Genomic DNA, 13,855 nt, shown 5'->3' with positions numbered 1-13,855 from the left:
TGTCATCATTAACCCCTGGTTGACCTGGAAGTAGTTTTAGCTATAACCATAATACAGTGTAGTTTGCTATGTACTGTCATAATGAGTCTGTCCTTAGGATTTCTTGCTCAGTTTAAGGTAATGGAGAGGAGGGAGTTTTCCCTAACTGTTCTCCATTTCCCTTCATGCAGGGGTGGTCTTCGCTGCAGAATCTGGAATGCAATCCTAAACCACCGACAAACATCTGGCAAGACCTCAGTGCAGGTTAATGCTTTGGAAGAAAATAAAAGGGGAATAAGCAAATGAAATACATTCCCAGCACTTAAACTGTTAGATGTATATATTTATATGTACAGTGGCCTTGCAGGTTTTGCACAGTTATGTAGCTTGTTTGACCATCAGTGCAATACACAGTGAACAGTAACAGCTTTTAAGTCAGTGTCAATGTATGTTATTTATGACAAGACTAAAGCATACAATACCTGTCAATGTAATAAAAAACATTAGCTGAGAAAAAACCTACCCAAATTGGCTTCAGCACTGTGAAAACTGTGAACTTAAAATGTGTTACTTCTGCTGGCTGATGGTTTGAGCAGGGAGGGGATATGCTACAGCATATCATCTAATTGTAGAGGGATTTATACAGCTTTTTGTATTAAAGCTACTCTTACTGAACTACTGAGAAAAGCCTGGTGTGATGTTTTCAATCAGTGACTTTTCTGCAGCAAAACCTGAGCACGTAAATTATATTTTTAGTGGAGTTTCTGGGAAAGAGTTAATGAAACAAAATAGACCATTAGATAAAGGTTGATAACGTTTAATTTTTATTTTTCTTTTTACACTGTACATAACACATACAGTGATCCAAAGAAAGTCAGTAAAGCAAATATATAGCACTTTAAATAAACCACTTTCTCCTGACTTAGCTCCTGAAACATTCATCACATTTAAGAAATTCCATACTCAGATGGATTTCCTTACAGATTTCCTCTTTTGAAAGAGCTCTTAAATAAGCTTAAGAGTTGTTTATTATAGTTCATGTAAATGCATTCACTTATTCTTATGAATAAGTTATACCAATAAAAAGCCTTTAGCTGACAGACTTGTACTTTATCCACTGGTTTGGGCCACGCACTTCAAAGGGTGGCTCATTGAAGAATATGTGGTTACCCAGTTCTTCCAGGGAAGGTTCTGGGTCAGTGGTAGCAAACTGAGCAGCTTCCTCAATCTCCTTCCTTACTGCCACATCAATTTCCTAAAACAGAAATGCATGCTTATTAGAAGACAGCTCAGAAAAAGTATCATAACTTTGAATTTATATTCTATGATAAAGTATCAGTCAGAGTTAGTTAACAATTATTAGAAATATAAAATTAAAAAATTTTAAAACTCCTTCCCTACTAAACTGCATCATTTTGGGTAGTACTGGTGCCTTACTGACCAAGGAACATGAGCCCACGGAGCCTAGGGGGCCCCACAGGATTTGAGGGTTCCTCATTCCTTAACTAGGATTCTTCTCATTTATTAATATCCCTTTCCAAGACTCACGTCCTTCCTGGGGAATCAAGAAAGCCTGGGTAATTTTGATTTCTATCTGTTAGCAAATGACAGCTCCCAGCCTTACATAGCACACAAAAGCAAAAGGCCTTTCCAGCAGAACACAACTTCAGGAGCTAGTCTGCAACAAAACTTCACCATATAAAAGTGATTTTAAAGCAAACCTTAAAGAACTTGAAAGAAAGCATAATGCCCAGTGATGTGCTTTCTGGAGATCATCAACCATACCTTTAGTTCTTCAACGCTAGCAAGGTTGTTGTTGACCATTCTGTCCTTCAGCAAAGTAATGGGATCACTTTTGCTTCTCACTTCTTGAATTTCTTCTCTAGTACGATAGCTAGGAACAAGACAGGCAAAGACATGAACCCTGGAGCAGAGTGAGGTTCTGGACACAGCTCACTCCTAGAAAGAGTCCAAAGAGTTGTCAAGGATGCAGTGACAACACGGAACATTCATCACCCAAAAGATGGCACAGCAAGAGCCAAAGGCCTCCAGAGAGAGATCTGTAAATACCAACTAAACAGAAGTAGCTCCAGACTCAAGGGAAAGGGGAGCAAACCCAGCCTGAGACAGTTATCCTCAAGGGCCTTATTTCCTCCTAACCCTTCCCCCCTGCAGAGGGGGCTGCATGACATGTACATGCTTCCAAGTCACTCCAAGTTTCCAATGAAGGGCTCTACTTCATGGAGACACATTCAGCTTTGTCAGTTGGAGCAATGCCCAAATGTCTCTAGCACCTGGATGTTTGTATTTTTAGGATGTGTTCTACTTGTCTGGGCAGTCCAAACTGTTCCTGTAATTTTACCTTACAGGATTTTAATCCTTTTTAAACTCCAGAAAAGCATGATGCTATTCAGCCAAACCTTCATTAGGACACACTGTAAGGCCACACTAAAAGCAGAATTCATTAATAGAGAGCACAGAAATTTAACTGACTTTGTGCTTGTTCTAAACCCACGTCTTTTAATTCTGCATTAAAATAAGTGTGTTACATGGCTACAGATTATCAGCTGAGAAACGAGATTAGTGAGCAGGCTGCTCATAGCAATTTCATCATAACCTTTAAATGCATCTGACATCTGATTTGAACACTGAATTTCACAGTTTCATCTCTTAGAATTTGACCATCAGTACTTCTTTTCAGTGAAAAGAAAGAAGAATGTGACAGTACCTTATTCCAGGGTCACTCATACTGTGGCCATGGTAACGATATGTCTGTAACTCCATCACAAGAGGACCCTTGAAATGAAAAGCAATACTGAGTGTTGCCACCATGAATGACCAACTTGCTACAGCAGCAACTATTTGCTATAACTGAATTGCACCAGTGATCAATTATTTTTATTGAATAGGTTTTTCTCAGTTTAATTCACATAATATTAGCACATATAGTTTCACATAGTAAAGTGAAACCTAATTATTTCCAAATGAAAGCATGTGCTGATATTGTAAGCATTTCTTTTCATGTTTTCATTGAGCAGCTTTACAATCTCCTTCCTTCCACCATTACTCAGAATATTTCAAATTACCTCACAGAACCTTCACAGCTTCAAGTGTTGAAAATCTTCAAAACCACTGTTACTGTATTTGGGTGACGGACACTAACATTGACTCACAAAACCTTTATTTCATTTTTCATTTCTTGTAAATATAAATGATTATTGCCTTGCTTGATGCTTCCCATAACTCAACACAAAAATCACAACTGCCTGACAGTCATAACACCTTTCACAACAGAATGTAACTGTGGTAGAAATGGGAAAAAATGACAGTATAAATAATAAGTGTTTGGTTAATACAAATTGAGGAACTACCGATGCAGCAATAGCTTGCAAGAATTCCACCCATGGAGAAGGAATGCGTTACAGACTTACTTTTCCAGATCTACAGTACTCGGCTGCAAACTTCACTGCTTCTCGGACACAGAGAATATCCATGCCATCCACCTGGTAATGAGAAAAGACATGTTAAGGTAAAAAAATCTCAGCCTCCAAACTTCCAATCTCAGTATTTCCACAAGTGGAATAGAATTCAGCTTCAAGTAAATATATGCAGAAATAAAACAAATACCAATGTATGCATTGTGTAGGTATGTGCACACACATTTCCCCTCAAGAAAAGCTATACTCACCCTCAGACCTGGAATGAAGTATCCTCTTTTGTAGTAGTCAGTGCTGGCTGCAGCTCTTTCAACTGATGTTCCCATTCCATACCGATTGTTCTCACAGATAAAAATACAAGGCAACTTCCATAAGGCAGCCATGTTATATGTTTCAAATATCTGGCCCTGAAAGAAAATTAAATTACATCCCATCAGGGAGCTCAGCCTTGAAGCATTAAGCTCTACTGAAAATCCTTCAGTTGCAGAGGTCTAGAAATTTTAATACTAAAAGTGATCTGAAACCAGCCATTTGCTACAGCTTAGAAGGAATAAAAAGAGAAGCTACACTATGTAAGGCAACTTTCATCTCAACTACTAGTTTACAGAAGTACATTTTTAAGCCTGAATCAGTATCTGTGTTAGGGTACCACAAAATCTTCAATTTTAACTCGGGTATTTCAGCAACAGTCATTAAAAAACTTGACAATTGATTAACCTGGCAGGATACTGCTACAGCAATGTTAAGTTTGACTGCACTAACTGCAATCAGCCTTGATTGCTCCGAATCAAATTCAGGGAAAACCATGAACTGAGATCTCCACCTGTGCTTTGAAAATGTGAAACCATCAGTGGTACACTCTAAATCACCAACTGCTTATTTGGCTTACTGTTTATTGTCTCAGCTGATAACATGAAGAGACTGGCTGGAATATCCATAGTAACTGGCTCTGCCAGAATGCTCTGTCCTGTTCTCAGTCTTCAGAAACCTGATTTACACATATCTCCTTAGGCAGCAGCACTGTCATCTTCACTGCCATCCTTCAGAGTTCTTACAGTACAGACAGTTTAGGGTGTCACACTTAGGTGAGCTGTGCACAACTGGAAACCCCTCCTCCCAAGACTCTAGTACCATTCACATAATTAACCATTAGCTTCATTAGCCTCTGAGTATCCAGAGTGTTCCAGAACAGAAGGAGCCAGAAAGTTTTCCCTCCATTACAGCTACAAGGGCCAAGCTCAAAACAGGACTGGGGAAGGACAGATGTTTACACAGGTCCAAAATACATTCCTGATATATAAAGAGCTCCTAGCAATTAACTTCTTAAATGTTCACCTGAATCATCCCTCGGAGGACTACACAGTTGTTGGAACATATTCCTGTTCAAACATCTAAGACAACTCAGATAAGAGGAGGCCATGGCCAAATTCTGCAACACCTCCATGGAGTTCATCAATACTGCCTGGGTTGCAGGTACACATGGAGGGCAAAATGTGCTCTTCCACCCACTGGAGTAAAGGCAGAGCTCACAGACCACGGAAGGAAAATTGATTCTCCCCAGCCACAGTGCTTTACCTGATTGGCTGCACCATCCCCATACAAGGTCACGCAGATTTCATTTTTATCATTGTATTTACAGGCCAGAGCAATCCCTGCTCCAAGAGGAACCTGCCACAGAGTACAGGACAAAACACTTTAGAACAGCATTTAAAGGAGTTGAAGATAGGCAGCCTGTGAACTTTATGGAGACATTTAGGCTGTTAGAGACCTGCTCAACAAACAAGCTCTTACCCGCCCGCTTCAATTTGTTACAAATGTTGTTGTAGCCAAAATATTTGAATTATTTTTGCTACTGTTTACAAAATGGTGAGCACACCAGAATAAGACATACCAGCCACAGAGCAATGGTATCTGCACACAAGCTTACACACCACAAAAACTGAGAGGAAACACTGCCTGGCAACGGGACATGAGCTAAATCCGGCTTGTGCTTTAAAACAGAAGCAATATATATACCTGAGCACCAACAATACCGTTGCCACCGTAAAAGTTTTTGGTATACATATGCATTGAGCCTCCTTTCCCCTTTGCACATCCTCCTTTTCGACCTGAAACATGAATAACAAGCAATTTCTTTTTTGGAAGAAAAATACTATACAAATGTTAACATCTAATTCAGTCCCTAAAGGTAATAACACTAAGACCATGATCTATGAGGAGTTAAGACATGATGGCCTCTCTCATACAAGTTTACAATTAAACATCTCAGAAAATAAATAAGAAAAGGGGGGGGGAAGACAGAACAATAATGGCATTCTGGAAATATGCATGAGATTAAGAAATTTCAAAACCAACCAGAAGTTTCGCTGTCCTACTATACTAAAGCACATTCAGATAAACATGGGGTGTTTTTTTATAGACAACAAGGTCTCATATCATAATCTGCAAGAATTATATTATTACTTTTGGCTCCTGCAAGAAAAGTAAGAATACTGTTCCAAATTAGTTGCAGTAATTTAGACTTGTCTTCTCTTTGACAATAACCACACGTAAAAATTACCAACAGGACACTAAAAAACCCCCAACAAATGATCCCCATTCCACCCCAATATAAACATTAGTCACCCAGCCCAGCTTTATTCAAGGTGTAGTTTGAAGATAACCAGTGATCCATGAAGCATTACAACAAACCCTATTTAAATGAGCCCATCTAAGAACACAGAATTTTTCAACAGTCCACTCCATTTCCTATTCTTACCTGTCTTGTTACTATTCATAGAAGATTGCATTTTATTTCTAATAAGCTCAGCTTGTCTGGTTGGGTTTTTGCCTTGGCGTTTGTTTTACAAGTGTCTTGAGACTCTTTCTGAAATTTGTACTTCTCTTTCTTACTTTATAGTGCATAATTTTTATTATTGATATTTCTCATACTTTTGCTACGTTTACTAATTGGTTTTGCAGGAGCTGTTACAGATTCTGCCAGCTGGGACCAAAGGAAAAAAAGTCTAATTAAAAAAAACCAAAACATTTTATGAATAAGTGCAATTTACATTTAGTAAGCTCCCTCCACTTTTTGTAGTCCCTTTTTGTGTTTTAGACTGTATTTAAGAACTCCTGATTAACCAATGTTACTTTTTGCTACATTTTCTACTTTTCTTAGAACACAAACTCATTTCTCATGTCAATTCTCCTGAAAAGTCCTTTTCTATAGCTTGTTTCCTATAGGATCTTATCTACTGGTTTTATTTTGGGTGACTCTGCTTCCTTTTTCAAAGATTTTTGAATTCTGTCATTGGAACTCATGCTGTCTTTCAGTTTGCCATTTGTAGTCAAGATCCTTCTTTGCAAGAATGGGTTCTAGCAGCAGATCTAAGAACTTCCCCAAGTGTCATTTTCTGGAATAAGTCTCTTTACTCCTTCCCAATTGAAAGAGCCCAAATAAAGTCAAGTATAATGTTAAAGAAAATTATGAGTGTCATGAAATGAAAAAAATTCCCACTACATTATCACTCATATTTGTAGTTTCAGGGCCCATAGTTAGCTACAGTCATTACTATCTTCCAATTTATTTTCTGACTCTTACCAGTATCCAGTGACACTTGGCAAATCAGTCACCACTGGATTCTGGGCTTTTGTGCACTTACACATATGTAATGTGTAATGTGCACAGAAGTGCAGAATCCAGTGGTGCACTTCATGTGTCTTAACACACACAATTCTTAGTTTACAAAATCATACCACTTGTCTAACGCCCAAACAGGCTTTCCTATACTAACATTTCAAGCATGCAGATATCAAGTCTTTATTATCAAGTCTTTATGCCGTGCTGCATACAGGCCTTCAAGCTCCTCGCATCTGTTCACAGATTTCATAAGAGCTTATCAGGCTGATCCTCTCTTCTCTGCTCCATCCTCAATCCTACTGTAGACAGCCATCTCATCTTTCTGCAAAATCTCTGTCTTGATTATCACTTAATATTCTTGTCACAGTCAAATTTTTCCAAATCATTCAGTTTATCATTATAGGCAAAGTTTACTAGTCTTCCTAAGACTTCATCAGCCTAATTCTGAAAATCCAGGTCTGCCTCCTAGGGGGGATAATGCTCTGTCCCACTGAAAGCAGATGCCTACCATCAGCAAATTCAAACCTGCTGCAGCACAATGAATACAGCATAGAGTATCTAGAAAAATCTTATTAATTTTTGCTTTAGAAGTACTAGCACTTAAATATTCTTTGTGTGTTAATTTTAACAATAAAAATCACTGATTCATAAAACTGAAGCAACTGATCCATTCTGGTATGTCACTAGACTGTTTCTGAAGGTCCAGTATACTTTGTGATCAACATCACTTCAAATTTGAGAAAAAAAAAAATCGGACACAAGCACAGCAGCAAGTGATCCTCACTCAGCTGAGCACAAACCTGTAAGTTCTGCGAGAATCTCCCGGACAGGCACTCCTCGGGTGAAGGTGAAGCCGTGGGCTCTGTACGCTGTTATCAAGTGGTCTGTGGGCTTTATGGCAGCCTCAATCCCCACACAGCAAGCCTCCTGTTACACAGGACAAGAAGTTTAGCAATGAAGAAAAACACACAGCTCCCACAGTCAGCACTGTGGCACACTGCTGATCCTACACACATCAAATACTGGCAGGTCATAGGAAGAGCAGAGATACAGGAGACTGACTTAAATCCCAAGGATTGATAACAGGTCTGGAGCTACAACAGCCTTGGGCTCTAAATGCCAACCAGACTGACTAGGAAAGGCACATGAGAGGGAAACCCGAATCTGTAAATATCTGAAGAATTTTCCCCTCCAATGAAGTATCTCAACAATCACAATGCAAAAACATCAGGGGATAATGGACAGATAGCAAAGTTTCAGTAAGTTAATGAAGTTTCTTCTCCTGGCTGTTGCTTTTTAGTGGGCACATGATCCATGAGATACAGAAATAAAAGCCACCAATGAAACTTGAGGGGGAAAATGGAGGCCTTCAAATGGAGGCCTTATTCCTCACATTCAGCTGATCTTCAGCTGCACTGTGCCCTTCCCTACCTTTGTGTCTCTCCTCCTCCCTCCTTTGGCAATGTACACATTCTCCACTCTATTAAAATCCCTACATTAAATAAGGTAAGACAATATAGAACCTCCTAGCCAAGAGTTCTTACCTGACCATCATATAAGTGGCAGAAGCCACGAATGATCTTCTGCTTGTAGAGCTGGTCAGACTTGAGCTCCATGCGTCGGATGGTCTGCATGTTCTTGTAGTAGTGGAGCCCCTCCTCTCGAGTCATCACTGCTGTGGTGCCCGGCCCTTCCTCCAGCCGATGGAGGTCACATTGCTGCAAGGTTAAACAAGTCACTATTTCCTGAAAATCACTCATCCTCTTTACAAGTATTATGTAATTTTTTTATGATCTGCCATTTTCAAATTCAGAGTGTAATCCCTTCTAAAAAAGAAAGCCAGCAAAACCTGAACTCATAGGTTAGGAAAATTGTGCACTGTTTCAAAATTCAGGGAAATAAAACCCTTACTTTTAATAAAGACAGATTTCTACTCAGAACATAAAGCCTCATTATTCCTACAAGCAGAAGATTAATTAAAGTCCTCTGGAAATATGGCAAAAAGCATACTTCCACGGTTGTTGAACACCAAATACTTGGAAAGAGCTACAGAGGCTTAGTGAAGAGATAAGAAAGATCAAGAAATTCCTCTGTTTGTAAGATCTGGCCCCAAGACTGGCTTTCACCTCTGCTACCTCTATAAATAAACAGTAAATTCTGTGAAAGAGATTAAACAAATTACTCTGTCAGTGCAGATTAAATAGCCAAAATACTTCTATATAGGTTAAAGACAGTTTATATCAAAGTGAAAGTCACTCCAGAGCAAATCCACTGACACCTAGATGAACTGGATATAACACCTGGGGCACACTACTCAAGACAACTTTGCTTCAAAGTTCACAGAACAACAGAAACTCTGGAATCTTGTTATCAACACAGGATCAAATATTAAACCTTGTAACTACTCAAAAAAGACTTTTCATATAAACATATATTCCTTCCCTTCCACCTGAAAAAAATTTCATACTTCACAGGCACAGCCAAATAGGGAGAGGGTGGAGAGCAACCCAAATTATTTCTTTCAGATTTGCTTTCATCAATTCCTGAATTAAACATCAGCACAAAGCTACTGCAAACAGAAACATCACTTTTTCCAAAGACCCAGCCAGAGTGGAAAGCTGACAGAATATAACACACATTTTCTGAGCAGCACCAAGTCAAACACTGAAAGGATGCCAAATTTTTTTCCTCAAAAACCCACACAGATTTCAACCAGCTGCATGTTTGGGATAGACTGCAAACACCTAATTGTTTGAAAAGCATTAAGGAAACAACAGAACAGAACAGAAAAGGTTCTTTATCTCCTTTCTGATTGTTCTCACAGCTGCATTGTAATATAACAGTTGCAAAAAAATCACAACTTCACATTCTTAAGAAACAAGTAACATTACCACACACTGGCAACACAGTACTTCCAGCTGCACTTAGTAATCAGGTCAGATAGTGAGGGGTTTGGTTCTGGAAATTCAAACCGTATTTTCTAACTGAAAGAGACACGGGGACCAGTCCATCAGGTTAAGATCTCTAACAAATGCTTACAAAAAATGCCAGTATTAAGTGTTCTTTACCTTAATCTCAAATGTAGCTTCACTTGCGAAGTCTCCATAGTTACGTGATGCTACCACCACTCGAGAGGCCTTAAAAAAAAGGCAAAACCAAAGCATGAGCAATGTTTAAATGTCATTATCAAGTAAAAGTATGTGACTTTTCAAGTAATTTCTAAGAGTACTCCCAAAGTGAAATAACTTATAAATTAGACTCAGCAGTGGCATATCCCAGAAGACTAGGGAACTTTTAGTCTATATATCAAAATCCTTTAAAACCCATTATTTAAAATTAAGATTAGAAAAAGAGAATTTAAACTGGTAATACCCTTGATTATCTAAAATAAACCTAGTAAGTATCAAAACTTTTGACAATGAAGATCATCAAAACCACAAAAATAATTTTTTATCCCTTCACATGCCAGGCTGACAATATAAGGAGAGACAACCAACACAGACTTTGACTGCTGACTCTGTGCTAAATGGAATTTTGACTAGATAGAACAAAAAAAAAAAAAACACCCAAAACTAACCAAACAAAAGAAATACAGCAGATATCTGAAATGTAAACTACTCTCACTTTTTCTTTTCAATAGGAAGAGAAATTGGGGGAATTCAAAGCCATAAAAATGGAGAGAGAGAGAACATCATTTCTATGACAGCATGGCCAGTACTATGGCTACTCTAATAACGTGGAAACACAGAAGGTTCCTGAGGATACAAGAAACACAGAACAACAGAAAGGGTGGCATGGTAGAGGAGAGATAGGAAGGATGTCTAAAAATACATTACTGGTCCCTCTGAAAGAAGGAACACGGGCTGTTGACTAATGAATGGTGGTGATTTGAGATGACTTTAGCAAGTTTCACTGCAGCATCAGACAGGATGGCCCATGTCCATGCATGCACTGTGGCCACAGCATAAGGAACACTGCATCTTTAGTGGCAAGACTATACTGCTAATTAAGTTACACAAAAATTTCAGTAGCTCCTTCAGCCAGGAGGTAGATTCCAGCTGAAGGTAGATTCTACCAAAATTTTGAGAATGTTCAGGTCACCATCTCCAAAAAAGCTCTGACTGACACGTGTCAAGCTTGGGAGAAAATTCTCAACCCATCCTGGTTACCTCCTCTGTTGCATATCGATCAGATTTATCAGTAACACTGCCCCCATTCACCCTGCCCTGTTATCAGATTAAATATTTAGAAGTTTTAATTTAAACCTAGTTTCTACACTATTTACCACAATGTATCAGTATTATCAGTGAAGAAAAGCTATTTTACTTCTAGAGCTGGAAGTAAATCCACAGTATGGATTAACAGTATCACAGAATGGCCACGGTCAGGAGGGATCTCTTTAGGCCACCTGGTTAAACTCCTGGTTAAAAGCACACTGAGGAGTCTGAACCAAAGCCCTGATATGTAGGCAGTACATCTATCAAAAGTAAACCTTGACAAGACTGACTGAGGCCTTACCTCGCTAACGGCTCCCTAGGTTAGCAGCATTTGGAAGGGAAAAAAAAAAAAAAGAAGAGTAAGTAGCTGTATCAAATAATGAGGGGAGGAGAAGTCAGCAAATTATTATCCAACTAGAATAGAACACTGCAAGTGCTAGTTTCTATACATGGAAATCCATCTGTACACTCTGGAAAATGCTCAAAGCATATATGAGATACTGCTTTATAGATTAAGTCTGCCTCTATTTATTTGCTAATTTATGCCTTCACTGCAGAGCCATAGGAACAATACAAGACAAATATTTACATATTTGGTAAGCAGTAGGATCCAAAAAATCTTTATTGAAATATCTGAACCAGATTTACTTTGGCATTCCAGGAGAACACAGTATCTCCAGAGCAGGCCAAGTACTTGCAGTAACGGACAAATTTTAGGCACCCATATTTGCAAAATTTAATCTAGAAATTCTATTGTGAAGTAGGAAATACTCCTAGATATGCAGCCCAAAGAGAGATAGTGACAGCTTCCAGTAAATTTTCTCCCCTGTGTTTTTCTGATGGATGCAGTCATCCTCATACAGTGAATGCCTGGGTGAGAGAGCTGCCTCGGAAGGGGGCTGCAGCAACACATCTGCTCTCCATGGCAAAACGGCTCCTGATTTCCAGTTACCAAAAAAGTACCTTTTAACTCTGGCCTTACCAACAAGTTTTTTTTTCAGCAGGGTTAATTTTTCCTCGTGGCCACAGTCATTACAGTGGAATAAGCTGAATGAAGCGGTAAAAGCACAATTTTTCACACAACAAACATAAAATACAAGAAGTGACACTAATAAAAAAATAACGAACTTTGAAACACAATTGATGCAGAGGTAGAAAGGGGCCGCTGGCTGAGCGAAGGGAGGTCAAGCAGTGCAGTCAGAAGCTGAACTGCAAGCGGGCCGAGCGGATCGCCCTGCGGGAGCTGACCGCGCAGTCTAAGTAAGCACGGCCAGTATCGATCCAAGCCCTGCGCCATTATCGGCTTAAGAACCGAGCTCCTGACGCGACCACCATTTTACTGTCACTTGGGCTCGTCAGAGCGAGGGAAAGAAAAACCAACGCGGTTCTTTTCCCCATTAATTTTTCCTCAGCCGCTCCCTTCCGCCGCCGGGCCCCCGCTCCCGGGCCGCTCCCTCCGTCCCTCCCGGAGCCGTGCCCCCTCGCACCGCTCCGCTCCCGGCCGGGCCGCACCGGCCGCACTCAGCGGCCGCGCTCACCGTCCTCCCGGCGGCCGCCGGGCCCTGCAGCAATCGGGAGAGCGCGGCCAGCAGCATCTTGCGCATGGAGGGGAGGGTGGGCAGCGCTGCCCCGTCCGCCGCTCTCCTGCCGCCGCCTCGGCCGCGACCGCCGCCCGGCCTGCGCCCCCGCGCTCTGCGCATGCGCGGGCCTGCGCTGCGGCGGCCGCCCGGCCAACGCCCCCTGCCGGCCAGAGGCGAAATGTCATTAAAGGTCATGAAAGGTCATTAGTGTGGGGGAGATCGGGGTCCCTCACGCAGCCCCGGCGTCAAGGGGTTTGGGATCTTCGGAGGAATTTCTTCTCAGAAAGCGTGATTTGGCACTGAAATGGGCTGCCCAGGGGGCCGGTGGAGTCACCGTCCCCGGAGGTGTTTAAGGGAAGAGTGGACATGGCACTCAGTGCCGTGGTCCAGCTGACGTGGTGGTGTCGGGTCATGGGCTGGACTCGAGCTTATCAGAGATCTTTTCCAGCCTCATTGATTCTGTGGCTCCGTGTGAGCGCATTCCCTGGCTTTTAAAAGTATAAAGTGTTGAAACGGTTTCCCTTTAACGTCACAGGCATCCGTCCCTTGGGAAATGCACAGCAAAGTTAAGATTTAACTCGGTGTTGCAGGGTCCTCCCACCGTATGACAGCTGCCGATCTCTGCAGCCAGCCAGCCTCCGTTCCCTGCCGGCTGCGGGGCACGCCGGGGGCGGAAAACAAACAAAAAAACAAAACAAAACAAAACAAAAAAAACACCCGGAAAGTAAATCTCATTCACCTGTTGGCAGCACAAGTGCTTGTGTCTGCTGAGTCCTTGATTCCTGCGGGTTGCACAAAGCTCAAGTGCAGCACAAGTGATTAATTTTTAAAGCATAATTTCCAGGGAAAATGTGCCTCTCAAACTACCTCACCTCCATCAGAGAGGACTGAAAGTCCTATCTGTTTCCAAAATACAGCCTCATATGGATCCCCACTGTACTGTTCACCTCCTTCCTTGGCTTCCCCCCGTTCCATTAATAAAGACACTTGTGGCTAATGTGATTTTTTCCCTCACTTTGT

General features: G+C 40.9%; 2 protein-coding genes across 4 annotated transcripts in view; one reads left to right on the top strand and one right to left on the bottom strand.

Annotated features, from left to right (window-relative positions):
- MAP3K15 (mitogen-activated protein kinase kinase kinase 15) overlaps positions 1 to 666 on the top strand; it is an 80,864-nt gene extending 80,198 nt beyond the window's left edge. For both annotated transcript variants that reach the window (XM_031503680.2, XM_077781631.1), the window contains one exon: positions 171 to 666. In XM_031503680.2, the coding sequence (XP_031359540.1) occupies positions 171 to 285 (115 nt within the window). In that variant the 3' untranslated portion in view covers positions 286 to 666. The remainder of the gene's footprint in view (positions 1 to 170) is intronic.
- A 120-nt stretch (positions 667 to 786) lies between these two features.
- PDHA1 (pyruvate dehydrogenase E1 subunit alpha 1) lies at positions 787 to 12,956 on the bottom strand. Of its 2 annotated transcripts, XM_021553028.3 has the most exons (12): positions 12,794 to 12,956; positions 11,557 to 11,571; positions 10,107 to 10,175; positions 8,583 to 8,756; positions 7,839 to 7,965; positions 5,433 to 5,524; positions 4,992 to 5,084; positions 3,668 to 3,823; positions 3,411 to 3,482; positions 2,708 to 2,775; positions 1,765 to 1,873; positions 787 to 1,234 (listed from the first exon to the last, which is right to left on the bottom strand). In XM_021553028.3, the coding sequence occupies exons 1-12, from the start codon at positions 12,953 to 12,955 to the stop codon at positions 1,070 to 1,072; spliced, it is 1,302 nt and encodes a 433-aa protein (XP_021408703.2). In that variant the 5' UTR covers position 12,956; the 3' UTR covers positions 787 to 1,069. The 2 variants fall into 2 exon arrangements, with proteins under 2 accessions (XP_021408703.2, XP_021408704.2); XM_021553029.2 differs by lacking the exon at positions 11,557 to 11,571.
- Between the last annotated feature and the right edge of the window lie 899 nt (positions 12,957 to 13,855).

This window comes from Lonchura striata, chromosome 2 (assembly GCF_046129695.1).
Source record: "Lonchura striata isolate bLonStr1 chromosome 2, bLonStr1.mat, whole genome shotgun sequence".
NCBI classification, from domain to species: Eukaryota; Metazoa; Chordata; class Aves; order Passeriformes; family Estrildidae; genus Lonchura; species Lonchura striata.
Note: the sequence above shows the minus strand (reverse complement) of the source record. Positions and strands in the feature narration are given on the sequence as shown.

What these genes read in the sequence shown, in the direction of transcription:
- PDHA1 (XM_021553028.3), bottom strand. Translation starts at nt 12,955, where the DNA reads ATGCGCAGAGCGCGGGGGCGCAGGCCGGGCGGCGGTCGCGGCCGAGGC. An exon ending in AAGCTACATTTGAGATTAAG is followed by an intron (nt 8,757 to 10,106) that starts GTAAAGAACACT and finishes TTAACCTTGCAG; the next exon opens with CAATGTGACCTCCATCGGCT. An exon ending in AGTACTGTAGATCTGGAAAA is followed by an intron (nt 2,776 to 3,410) that starts GTAAGTCTGTAA and finishes TTTCATTTCAAG; the next exon opens with GGTCCTCTTGTGATGGAGTT.